Source organism: Anabrus simplex, chromosome 2, assembly GCF_040414725.1.
Source record: "Anabrus simplex isolate iqAnaSimp1 chromosome 2, ASM4041472v1, whole genome shotgun sequence".
Taxonomy (NCBI): Eukaryota; Metazoa; Arthropoda; class Insecta; order Orthoptera; family Tettigoniidae; genus Anabrus; species Anabrus simplex.
The window spans coordinates 1118325039-1118338400 of NC_090266.1; the positions used below are offsets into that span (position 1 = coordinate 1118325039).

At 34.0% G+C, this 13362-nt stretch overlaps 1 protein-coding gene across 1 annotated transcript in view; it reads right to left on the reverse strand.

Annotated features, from left to right (window-relative positions):
• pkaap (A-kinase anchoring protein pkaap) overlaps positions 1–13362 on the reverse strand; it is a 217149-nt gene that overhangs the window by 71978 nt on the left and 131809 nt on the right. The window contains exon 8 of the mRNA XM_067139711.2: positions 12137–12308. Within this exon, the coding sequence (XP_066995812.2) occupies positions 12137–12308 (172 nt within the window). The remainder of the gene's footprint in view (positions 1–12136; positions 12309–13362) is intronic.

The window sequence follows — 13362 nt, forward strand, 5'->3', positions numbered from 1 at the left end:
TATACAAAGGTTGAACCACATATAGAGTTTCTCTGTAAATATGATAGTCCCAATTAGAATGACACTTTAACATAACAATTATTTAACTCAAGATGGTATCTTGAAAGTCCTGAGTTCTACTTCAAGTAGAAACTTTCACAACTTAAATAAAAGATCTTGTCATAATCGATCAGAAGTACAGAGGATGAAACATGTACAAAGTTCCTTTATAAACATTAAAAATATTCTTGAAAAACAAACTGTGAACACTCGCCTGTTTTAAATGTTTTAAATTGTTTCTATGGAAACTGTACTACAGCTGTGGATAGTTTCCTTTAATTTGAATATTGAAATCTACTTAAAAAGGTAGAAGTTGTAATATTAATAAGAACTTCAAGGGAATTTTCCTCAGTTCAATGCAGGTTCAAAAGGAGTAAAAAGAAGAATAAAGAAAAGTAAATAACGCAAAAAGAAACAAGGGAAAGTAAAAGTTGAAAATAAAATAAAGTAAATTGTCAGGTTGAAAAGGAAAGAAGAAGGTAGGGAGACAAGAGGAGGTGAAACAGGTAAGAGAGAGAAGGGAACTACGAGGGTATAGAGAATTGCACGTTATAAATTTCACTTTTTGTCCGTATTTAAGATATACTTGTGATACAAGTTCTTATAATTTTGTTAATTACCACCTATTCAATACAATAAAAACGTAATAAAAACTTACATATTTATTAATTTGTTGATACGGTACAGGTTTCGCTCCTTTTTCGTGAACATCATCAGCCAATTATTATTTACTTAAGGTTATATAAGATCATTAATCTATTCTATTGGATTAAGATTAAGCTTGTAAACCGGATTGACAAATCTTATAATATTTTACAAGTCACATAACAATAAAATTATGTCTTTAATTTAAAACATTTGTCTAAAATCTAACATTTTATTGACGAAACTCATCTGGTGAACATCTTTTAAAATTATTTTAGAAAACCTTTTGAGATCTGGCTAATTGTATTGATTCAATGTTGCTTGACTTGTATGATTGTCGTTGAAACTTCGTTAACTATATTAACAATTTTCTACAGTTGATAATTGCCTATGTTATGAACATTTAACCTGTTCTCGACGTTGCTGGAGTAACATTTGTACAAAATATATTGGCATTAATTTTATGTTGTCAATACGAGAATATTGTTCATGAACAAACTTGTTGGTGAATAAACACTTTCTAATGTGATGTAGAAATTGAATTGTTCTCGTATGTTCCAAATTGGGCTTGTTGGTATATCTGTAATGAAAGTTAAAAGATATATGTTTATGGTTTTGATTATAATTCTGTATAAACTTCTTATCGAAAGAATTGTCACTTTTTTTTCTTTCTGCTGCGTAATTGTCTAGTGTTACTCCTAGCCTCTTGAGAACTACTTCTTGTTGTTTTGTTTGCACTCCTTGTATTATATGAGTGTGGATGATTTTACGTTTTGGCGGGGAGTGGGAAGGGGAAGTGAAGGTACGCGGTGCACTGATGGCTGCAATGGATTGTGGAGGTGACTGCCTAAGAGAAGTAAGGGGAGGAGTTGAGTTTGTTTGCGTCAAAAAGCCATTAACTTTTGTCGGATTAAAATGTTTATAGAATTTATTTATATCAGATTTAAGCATTTGTATCAGTTCCGGTAATTGTACTAAGATGGGGTTCTTTATTTCAATTTCGTCATTTAGGTTTTTATTTTTGTTGTATTGCTGATCTAAATGAATGTACACGTTTTCTAATTCCATCATTTCTTTTCCTTTTTCTACTCTTCTTAAAATTCTTAAATCCCTTTCAATAGCTGTAAAACTGTGTCCAGTTTCTAGCATGTGTGCTCCCATTGCAGAATATTTCTTGTGTTTGGCTGCATTTACATGTTCACGATATCTTATACAGCTTCGGCCAGTTTGGCCAACATACAAAAAATTGCATTCTGCACACGTAAGCCTATATATTCCAGATCCTTGATATTGATTACTATTTATATTAACTTTATTGTGGTTGAAGAAAATATTTTGGTTCGTGTTTTGGGTTTTGAAGGCAATGTTAATATCTCATTTTTTGATGGTATTAGTGACTTGGAATATAGCTGGGTTAGTAAATGTAAAAGTTGCAAATTTGGATTTCTTATTTTTATCTGGTGTGAGACTTGTGGCCAATTTTATTTTCACCTTATTAATGATCTTCTTAACCACCTCTATTTTATAACCGTTATTGAGTGCCAGTTTTCAACAACAATCATAGAAGTCAAGCAACATTGAATCAATACAATTAGCCAGATCTCAAAAGGTTTTCTAAAATAATTTTAAAGGATGTTCATCAGATGAGTTTCATCAATAAAATGTTAGACTTAAATAGATTTTAGACAAATATGTTTTAACTTAAGGGCATGATTTTATTGTTATATAACTTGTAAAATATTATAAGATTTGTCAATCAGGTTTACAAGCATAATCTTAATCCAATAGAATAGATTCATGATCATATATAACCTTAAGTAAATAATAATTGGCTGATGATGCTCACAAAAAAGGAGCGAAACATGTACCATATCAACAACTTAATAAATATGCAAGTTTTTATTATGTTTTTATTGTATTGAATAAGTGGTAATTAACAAAATTATAAGAATTTGTATCACGGGTATAGCGAATACGAAAGACAGAGCTGCAGTTAGGAGTTCTGTTATTAGTAAGAAGTAAAATAAGAAAAATCAAACCAAATTTTTGGTTTTTCGGAGATGTCATTTAAATTTAGACCCACATTAAAATATTGGCCCAAGTGAATGTAACAATTTTCCGTAGCATCAAGCAAGGGACCTTTGTTTAGGACCTGATCAAATTAAGTAAAGGTATGATTAGAATCCTTCGTATGTTGGCCTACTGCAGAAAACCTGTTATATTTTATTGCATTAACGTGTTCTGCATACCTGATATTGAAGCAATGACCTGTTTGACCTACATATGAGCAAGAACAGTCATTACAGCAAAACCTACAGATTCCTTATTAATAGAGGAGGGGTTGTGCAAAATATCCAAATTTCTGTTGTTAGTACGAAAAGAAATCTTATCATTGTGTTTTTTGAAAATATTTGTGACTTTATATACATCTTTCTTAAAAGTAAATGTTGAAAACGTAACAGGATTTGGTTTGTTTCTTGGTAAGGTGGTTTTAGGATGATACCTCAATTTGTTAATTCTTTCAATAAAGGCCTCTCTGAAGCCATTAGCTTTAGCTATAGAACAGACGATTTTTAATTCTCTATCCAAATCAGTTTTGGACATGGGAATCTGGGAAGTGCAATTTATCAGACTATAATATGTGGCACTCTTGTGCGTTTGAGGGTGACATGAGTCATATCTACTGGTAGTAGCCATTTGAGTTGGTTTTCTGTACATACTATAAGTAAAAGAGGAGGGATGTCTATTAATTAAATCCAGAAAATTGATTGATCTACTAGATTCTGATTCCAGGGTGGATTTGATGTGCTGATCTATGCTATTAAGGTTTCTTTAGGGTAGAATGTGCGTCAATAGAACGTACATCTAGGATTACAAACGTGTTGTCCACATACCTGGCCCAGAACTGCATATTAGCAAATTTAGCAACCTTATCAGTTACAGAATGCTCTAGATAGTCTAGGTAAACCTCAGCTAAAATTCTCGAGGCCGATGACCCCATCGTCAAACCATCTTGTTTGTGAACAATGTTATCGAATGTGAAGTAATTATTAATTAAAAATCTTAAGATGGTCATAAAGTCTTGAATTTCCAGTTTGCTAAGCTGACTGTTGGCAAGTAAATTTCTTTTGGTAATTGGAAAAAGTAAGCTAGTATTGATACTCTGATACATGTTAACAATATCGAAGGAATGCATAGAATGAAATGACTGAAGATTAAAGTTATCTAACTCTTTGATTAGTTCTATGGTATTCTTGATTGACTTGCTTGAAGAAAACTTATGTTTCCTAAGAAACCGTTGATTTCTTTTTTTTTTTTTTTTGCTAGGTGCTTTACGTCGCACCAACACAGATAGGTCTTATGGTGATGATAGGACAGGAAATGAAAAGGAGTTGGAAAGAAGCGGCCGGGGCCTTAATTAAGATACAGCCCCAGCATTTGCCTGGTGTGAAAATGGGAAACCACGGAAGACCATATTCAGGGCTGCCGACAGTGGGATTCGAACCCACTATCTTCCGGATGCAAGCTCACAGCCGCGTACCCCTGACCACACGGCCAACTCACCCGGTGGAAACTGCTGAATGAATTGTGACAGTTTATATAGGGGGCTAGGTTTATGATTAATGACTGGATTGATTGAGTGGGATCCCTCTTAATTACTGGAAAAGTTTCATTATCAAAAACGTTTTTAGTTTTTTGAGTATAATAAGCCTTGTCCATAATGACTGTTGTGTTGCCTTTATCAGCTTTAATAATAATAAACTGATTATCTTCGATTTTCTTTTTAAGATCTCAGATCTGTTTCCTATCTTTGAAGGATTCTTTAATAAAATTGTTGTTGCAAGATATGATTCTATTTTTTGAAAGAAAGATTTTATTTAATTGTTCTTTTATGTCCATTCTGATTTCATCTTGTACGTCGTGTGGCATTTTTCCGATAGCGACTTGTAACTCGAGTTTAGAAGCTACATTGGCCAAGTTGAAGTTTGGCCAATTGTGCTTTGGGCCTTTTGAAAGAATAAACTTTTCTTCCTCATCTAAGTTAGATCCGGAGAGGTTAATGACCGGGTGGTGAAACTTAACTAGTGTGCTATCAGTTGAACTAGAATTTAAAATAGTCTTAGGGGGAGGAATTTCTTTTTGCCCTTAAGTGCTTCTAGTTTTTTCTCTAAGGTGGTTTGGTTTTTAGACAATATATTGAACAGTTTATAGTGAACAATATCCTGAAAGATTTTCCACTGAGTGCTAGTAAGAGATGCACCGGCCTTGAGGTGAGTCTCTTACAGACGTTGATTTAAGAAGGCTTCTTTCTTATACAGAAAACTCAACTCATTTTTTAACCAACGTCTGTTAGTTCTAAGTTGAATTCTATATTGATGTGAAAGGACTCGACATTGTTTTGCAACACTTTTTAGGACATTAGGGGTCAAATTTTGGGTAATGCATTGTTTAATAAACTTAATATCTTTTTCTACTTTCCCAATTTTGATCTTAAGGCCCAAGTATTGGTGGGCCAATGAGTTTGCCTGGTTGGCTGCTTCATTTAAATCTATCTTTTGTATTATGCATAACACTTTCTTACGTTACACATATCCTTCGCTACTGTAATCTATCAGTTTCATGTCCGTATTGATACTTGGTATTCACAATCACAAAGAATGGGTACCGTTCACCTAATCAATACTTTATTATGTCTTGTTGCTTGTTTTTTAAACCAGAAGAGACATCATCTCATCGTATATTTTATATATTGTATATTTTAATATTATCACTCATATCATGTGACATTCGTCATTAGATTTAGTAATGTTTTTAAATTATATATTAAATTAGCTTTAGATCTCATGACCAGCTGAGGATGACCTCTGTGAAGGTCGAAACCGGTACTGCATAGTAACAAGACATAATGAAGTATTGATTAGGTGGACGGTACCCATTCTTTGTGATTGTGAATATCCTTCGCTATACCCTCCATAGTTCCCTTCCCTCTCTTACCTGTTTCACCTCCTCTTGTCGCCCTACCTTCTCCTCTTTCCTTTTCAACGTGACAATTTACTTTATTTTATTTTCAACTTTTATTTCCCCTTGTTTCTTTTTGCGTTATTTACTTTTCTTTATTCTTCTTTTTACTCCTTTAAACCTGCATTGAACTGAGGAAAACTCCCTTGAAGTTCTTATTAATATTACAACTTCCACCTTTTTAAATAGATTTCAATATTCAAATTAAAGGAAACTATCCACAGCTGTAGTACAGTTTCCATAGAAACAATTTACAACATTTAAAACAGGCGAGTGTTCACAGTTTGTTTTTCATGAATAATTTTAATGTTTATAAAGGAACTTTATACATGTTTCATCCTTTGTACTTCTGATCAATTGTGACAAGACGATTTATTTAAGTTATGAATGTTTCTACTCGAAGTAGAACTTAAGACTTTCAAGGTTCCATCTTGAGTTAAATAATTGTTATGTTAAAGTGTCATTCTAATTGGGACTATCATATTTACAGAGAAACTATATGTCGTTCAACCTTTGTATAATATTTTATTTATGACACGACTTTTTATTTATATGAGAATCTTACGGTTCTAAGTCAAACTCAATACTTCCAAAGTTCTAACTTGAGCGAAAAGAATTATGTTGTGTTAAGTGTCGTTCTAATCGTGACTTCAAGATTTTGAAATTGTGATTATTTGAAGTTTTCTTCAGATACTTTTAGGGGCATCATAAGTCCAATATTAAGAGTGTTTATATGTGCATGGATATAATGATAAGTTTAATTACGATTGCCTGTTCTCATATTTGGCTAAAGATGATGCTCACAAGTGTCTAAACTAGTTCCAAGTAAATGTTATAACTTGTTTAGTTTAATATTAGCATTGAAAGGGTGGATTTTTAATTTTACTTATCTATTATGTCATGAATAACAATAATACACAAGAACTAAAAATGAGAAAAAGAATGTAATTACGAATGATAGATAAAACTGTAATCACCACACACAACCAAGACACAGCACAGGTCCATTCAGAATGAAATGAAACAGCACAATGATGGCTTGGCACTTTGAGCAGATGCCTTGGTGCCAGGAGGCTCGTAGGCGAGATTAGGCTTATATAGTGTGGTTGCGCATAAATAATCTGCGCACTTCTGTCCAGCCTACATGAACCTTGCTCCAGCCAAGAAACTTCCTCAAGCCTAGGAACTCCTAATCGCTTGTAGCATGTACGTTCTTGCGTAACAGATTGCCGCTATTCCATGCCGCTTTAAATTCAAATTAATGTTTGTATATATTTTTCCCATAAACTATCAATGTGGGAAAACTGTGGCCGAGGATTAGCAATTCTTTTGACGATCGACGCAGAAAAAGATAGTTCAAGGAACGATATATAAGGAGAAATTTAACATTAGTTTTGTACCGTTTTCATCGTCCTGATAACGGAATAAATGATGTCATACGGCGTTAAAATTTGCCATGCACGGTAATGAGATCACAGAGATTATGTAACTGAGCCATACATCTAAAAAGAACGAATGTATTAAGTTAAATAGGCCGTGATTTCATAATATATAAAATACGGACACATAAAATCAAGGAGGCCATGAATGTGACGGCAAAGACGTTCATCTGGCGAATCAAGTATGCCTAGGTCACGAAATTAGACATAAAGGCATAAAGGATCCATGCGGCCGTGATGAAAAAAAATAATAGAATGTTTTTAAAATTGTTAAAAAAAAGTGAGTGAACAATAAAAAAAAAATTTACGCAAATCTTCGAAGCAAGTTCATCCACGAAGAAAATAGTCCTCGCGGGAAGAAGAAGGGAGATATATACAGAGCAAGAGCTAAAGATCCAGCACAATGAAGAATTTTTTAAAGTTACGCCGATATCCAACCTAATATCGAGGCGGATAAGCAGAAGAAATTGAGTAATATTTGGACTGCAGTCGGAATACAAACTGAAGGTCGTCGCGAAATACCAAAACAAATTAGACCTCTCATATGCTGAATGTCTGAATGAAAAACTAAGAGCTAATTCGATAACTTACTTGTTAAAGTCTGTTACGAAAAATTAACATTGAATTTCTACTATAAAAACCTGCTACAAAACCATAATCTAGCTTCTATGTAGTATATTTTGAAGGCTATGTTCGTGACATTAATGACGATGCTGGAAATGTTTCTTTCACATGTGACTAACTGCTACAACATGAGAGGCTAAGAGGAGATGGGGCTGACTTTCCGATGTAGACCGCCCAGCTGTTCCTGCTAGCCCAAGTCTGGAATTTACCGCCTGATGATGACGTAACGGATGTTGGAGGCTATCTACGCAGCCCTAAGATGACAACATCGGAGCCTAACCCAGTCATTTAACGTCGGCAGTTGCAAGTTAAGTCCAAAGAATTATTTTATATTCTTGAAATTTATGTGTCGTAGACGTAGTATATAAATACTTGCAGTAAACATTGGTGTGTAGCTTGTTACAAAGTTCTTCATGATGAAATCTCAGTCGATACTGTCTTCGCAATGAGATTATCCTAGTGGATTTATCATCACGGAAGTAGGTATTCTTCAAGTGTATATAATCAATGTCATGATGTAGGAATGCTTAAAGTTAAACAAGGAGAGATTTCAAATGATGTTTTCAACCATTATGGAAATAAAACGACGTACTCAATGTGATATATTCCAGACGTAACGTTTTAAAGAAGATAATTAATTTCTGAGTTGTTTAGACTTCGTTACTATTACGCTGCGACTACATGTGAGTAAATATTAACTTATTTTGTTTATACATGTGTTTCTTTTACAGAATAACGTGATCATGTATATTACAAGTGAAATTTAACCCAGAAATGCACCGCTGTAGTATATTAACGATATGTTGAGATGATTTGCCGCCTAGATGGAAGTGATTAATGTTTATGTAGGAGAGTAAAGTCTTAAAACGACGTGTTGAGGAGGTTATACGTACAATTATTCGTTGAGATATATTTATGGTCATGAATGACGCGATATTATAATGTTTAATGTTGATATATGGAGAGATAGGTATACGTATGATCTGTGGTAGTAAATACGATGTGTTACTAACCATTAATAACATTTAACGTTTGCGGCATGATTTTAAAATAATAATGCAAGATACGTTGGGTTAATGATACATGTATACAATGAAACATGTCGCAGAATTCGTATATTGGTAATAGTCAACTGTCTTTAGATTAAAATCTCCAAATAAGGAATAAATAACGGTAAACTTGTCTTCTTGGTGAATATGTCAACGTTGAAATGAATGTTATTTGATGTTTGGTCTCAAGGGTATATTTTAATGGATAAAGCGACTTCATAATTTAAATCTCTACCACAATTAAATAAATAATGTTACTAAATATATTCCTACGAATTTTATGGTACTTGATTGGACATAGGTGCAACCATAAATCATGACAGATATAATTTCTGATAGAATTACGATAACTGATCATTATACGATACCTACATTTAATTTTACGATATAATATGATTATTTTTACCAAATGACATGGTCAAACTGACCAATACTTTTCATTTAATGATCGATATGTGTTCGAAATAGCCATTTTGAGCTATTATATATTTAGAACTTACTTGCAACTGCTGACGTTACAATTTTGGAAGATATGCATTTTGTTTAGTGACAAAATATGAATTCAATACCAACGAAAATAAGCATTAAAAAAAAAAAAGAGCCGAGGGACTCTAATTAAGCATATTTACTTTGCATTTTCTAAAGCTTAGGGACTTTGATTTTTTTTTTACCAATGTTAACTTATCTGCTTATCAATTCATTGTCATTTTTAATATGAGATACTTAATTTCAAAGAATATCTGACTACATTCTCATCAAATATGACTGGTACCTACGACTTATGTGATTATGAGAATTTTTCTTTTTTTTTTTATGTTGCGGATAACAAGTATTTAGCAAGAGGATTAAATGAATCAGATCGTAGATAGTTTAGGTTTATGTTTTTCAACAGAAAGAGGAGAAAGGTGATTGATGTAAATGACTTATCATATTTTCTTTATGATTCTAGAATCATGAATAAAATTGTAGATTTATACAATTAAGAGGTTATTATTGAAAATAGGCTGATATAATTATGGCAGATAAGATGATTTTGAATTAACTACAAAATATATATATTTTTTTAAACCTCTTGAATGAATAGACATGAACAACTTAACATAGATTCCGCCGGATGGATGGTATTGCTGGTAAATTATTAGAAGGAAATGCAGGTTCCCAGTTGACCTCACGTTAAAAATACTATTTACAGATGCATATTAATTGTATCCGAGAGGTGTCTCGTAGCAATTTGGAGACTATTTTGATGACAAATGTGACATGTGAAATGAAGATTGCGGCTTTGCTTAATTTTTTTTTTTTTATGGCGCGGTCACTGGTTTATTCACTGATTAATAGAAGCAAGTATAGCTACCGACACTAAGCATCGTTTTCATAAATGCATTGATCCATTCTACTGATCCGAAAGGATGATAGTCGGAGGAGGGGTAATTAGCCGGAGCATTTGATAGGTCGCCCATGATGGTGCAAGAAAATTATTTCCCCTGCAGGATGGTGCAGTTTATGCGGAATATTTTCGAGACTAAATAAATTGAACGACGCATACGGGAAAACTACAGTTCCAGGAACGATGTCTCGGAACGATGCATCAAGGTTCTACTGTATCTACTCTTTGGAACTTTTCAGTAATCATATCCTTGTACTTTGTTTAATCTGCTTGTGTTGGAGATTCTCTACCCTTATTCGTCTGCAAACAGATATCACTTTCACTATTCTAGGCCTAGAGATACTTAGTTCACTACAGATCAGATAGTGATCTGTTATCACCGAAAAATCCCAGAAGTACCTGCACATTCATAACAGATCCTGAATTTAAAGTTGGTTAAGATATAACCTATTATGGATCACTGGGCGTTAATGGGTTAAGCAATAACCAGCATCACCAGCACCACCACCACCTTCACCATCATGTGTACTATCCTTGGTGATGGTTCTTTTGAAGTATTCCTCTCAAACATAGCATTTGAAAGCACAATAATTCCTGATGTAAGTAAATCTAAGAGTTTAACTATCATACCCTTTTACATCCTCCTATGTACAGGTAGCCATTCTTCTACTGTATTATTTAGAAACAAAGCAATTTGGCAACAACTGTTTCTATCTTAAGATGCTAGTCAATTCCTTTTTAGGGTTGGATTGTCTGTTTTTCTGTACCTTACATACAGATTGCCAACATTTCAAATACACTGCCAGTATTGTTTACAAAAGCAAATTACTTTATCCAGAACCCTCAAAAGAAATGGGTACTCACTGCAAAATATTCAATGTTATTGTAGGGAAATGAAAAACAAGGTAAAGGAAAGGCCACTTTGGAAGAGTACAGAGGAGGGTCTGACCTGTCTGAAAATAGTGATACTGCTCTAGGTAAAGAACATTACAGAAAGGATTGCAAAAATATTAAGTAAATAGGACACAAGACAGTTTACAAATCAAATAGGAAGTTAGTTCGTTATCTGCAATCAGTCAAAGAATTACAGACTCCCGAGGTCTACCATATTGAACGTTGCTGTGGTCCCTGCTATGGAGTCAAAACTGAGGGACTAATTTCTAATGAATACACCACTGAAAATCACACATTCAATAGATTTTTATAGTACTAACAAGGCAGACAGTGATTTTCAGTAGTGTATTACGTATAAGTCAATAGGACCAAAATCAAACCATAATGGTTAAAATAATTTCTTCCAGATTTACAGAACATATCTGTCACACTAAGAACAAACACATGCAAATTTGAGGTTTAGTTAAGCATTCCTCCAAAATAAACCACAAAATTTGATTTAATATAACAGATGTTAACAGCTGGGCAACAGAATTTCAAAAAAAAAAAAATCTGAGAGGCTATTGAAATAAGGAAACACCCGTACAACATGAATTTAGAGGAAGGTTAAAAAAATCGGCAATTCTTTGATACCTATTATAAATAAATTACCAGTACGCAAGTCAGACCATGAAAACACAGGTGCTCCCAAGTTATAGAACCGTGGCAGAAATTTCCCCAGGTGAGAAATACATTCTTTCAAAGATGTCCTCAACGGGTGGAGATACGACATACGGAGAGACAGACACACTGACCAACTTTGTAGTTTATTTTAGCAACCTGGGAAGACTAATTGCCTTGGATCAGTCAATTTGATAAAGAAAGATTGGCAACCTGTACATGAGTTATGTAAAAACACCAACATGTTGCATAAAGTTAATAGTAGTTTAACGAATCTAAACAGTTCTGTCTGATTGCCCCAGATTTCAACAGTAGCCCATCACTCAGAATACCCTTGAATCTGAATGCTTTGGAGGCTGATTAACATGCTAATCAATTACCTTGGATGCCTTCGTTTCCACAGAGAATCGGGATCATACAACTGACGAGAATCTATACTCATTTCACGATCATCAACATTGCGTATTATCTTGCGAGGAGGGCAAGAAGTATCTTCCATAGCAAGAAGAGTATTATGCACCGAAATATTCATTTCACTGCTACACTCTGAACCTATGAAAAATAACAAGGATAAAATTAATTATAACACCACTAAAACTAATGCTAGCAAAAATATTATAACATTATGAAGTTAATAAACGTGAGTCCCAAAGAGCTTTGTATAATTCTTAGGAGACAATAATATCCAACACCCCAAGTCAGTAATAAACAGATTAAATCTGTAGTCATTTTCACACTTCCACCGTACAGCTTCTTTCCAATTTTCAGCCAACTATCAATTTTAAAAGATCACAGGTTGTACTTCTCTAGCTCAAAATTACAGCAGAATCCCAAATGATCTTTATATTCGATCTCAGGTTAATATACATACATATATTTTTTTGCTAATGGTTTAACATCTCACTGGCACATTAAAAGTTTCGGCAAAGCAAGGATGGGAAAGGGCTATGATTTGGAAGGTAGTGTCCGTGGCCTTAATTAAGGTACACACCCAGCATTTGCCCTTTCGGCCAACTCACTCTCCAGAGTGTTGACTACCCACAGAATTTTCCACTCGCCCTCTGCTTAGCTACTCTGCAAGGCCTCGACCGCAGTCCAGAAGCAGTTGTTGAAGGTGATGGACTATTCATTAGCAGCTTAGATAAGTATAGAAACATTTCTAAGTTAATAAGGCGACTGTTGAATACTACTACAGTCATTTGTTAATACTTGATCATATCATCACTAACACACTATTATTAGAAATTTTGCGCAACGTAAACAATATTGTACATATATACGCATGATATACAGTGATTTGATAGAATCTGAGGATGTTCTTGTAGAACTGAACATGTCATTCATACTTTAATAGTCTGTATTTTTACAGGTATGTTATAGTGTTATCATTATCAACATCTGCAGTTTCCAGCTGTTGGCCGGGTCTGCTTGGAACATAAGCCTCTCCATCTCCTCTTGTCTTCCCACCACTTCTCCCTAGTCACTTTTGCCCAGTCCTCTCCTCTTCTCTGTACACATTCTTCCACTCCTTTTAACCACCTGTCTCTTGGTCTTCCTCTTGGTCATTTACCCGTTATCACCATTTCGTGTATCCTCCTCGATATCC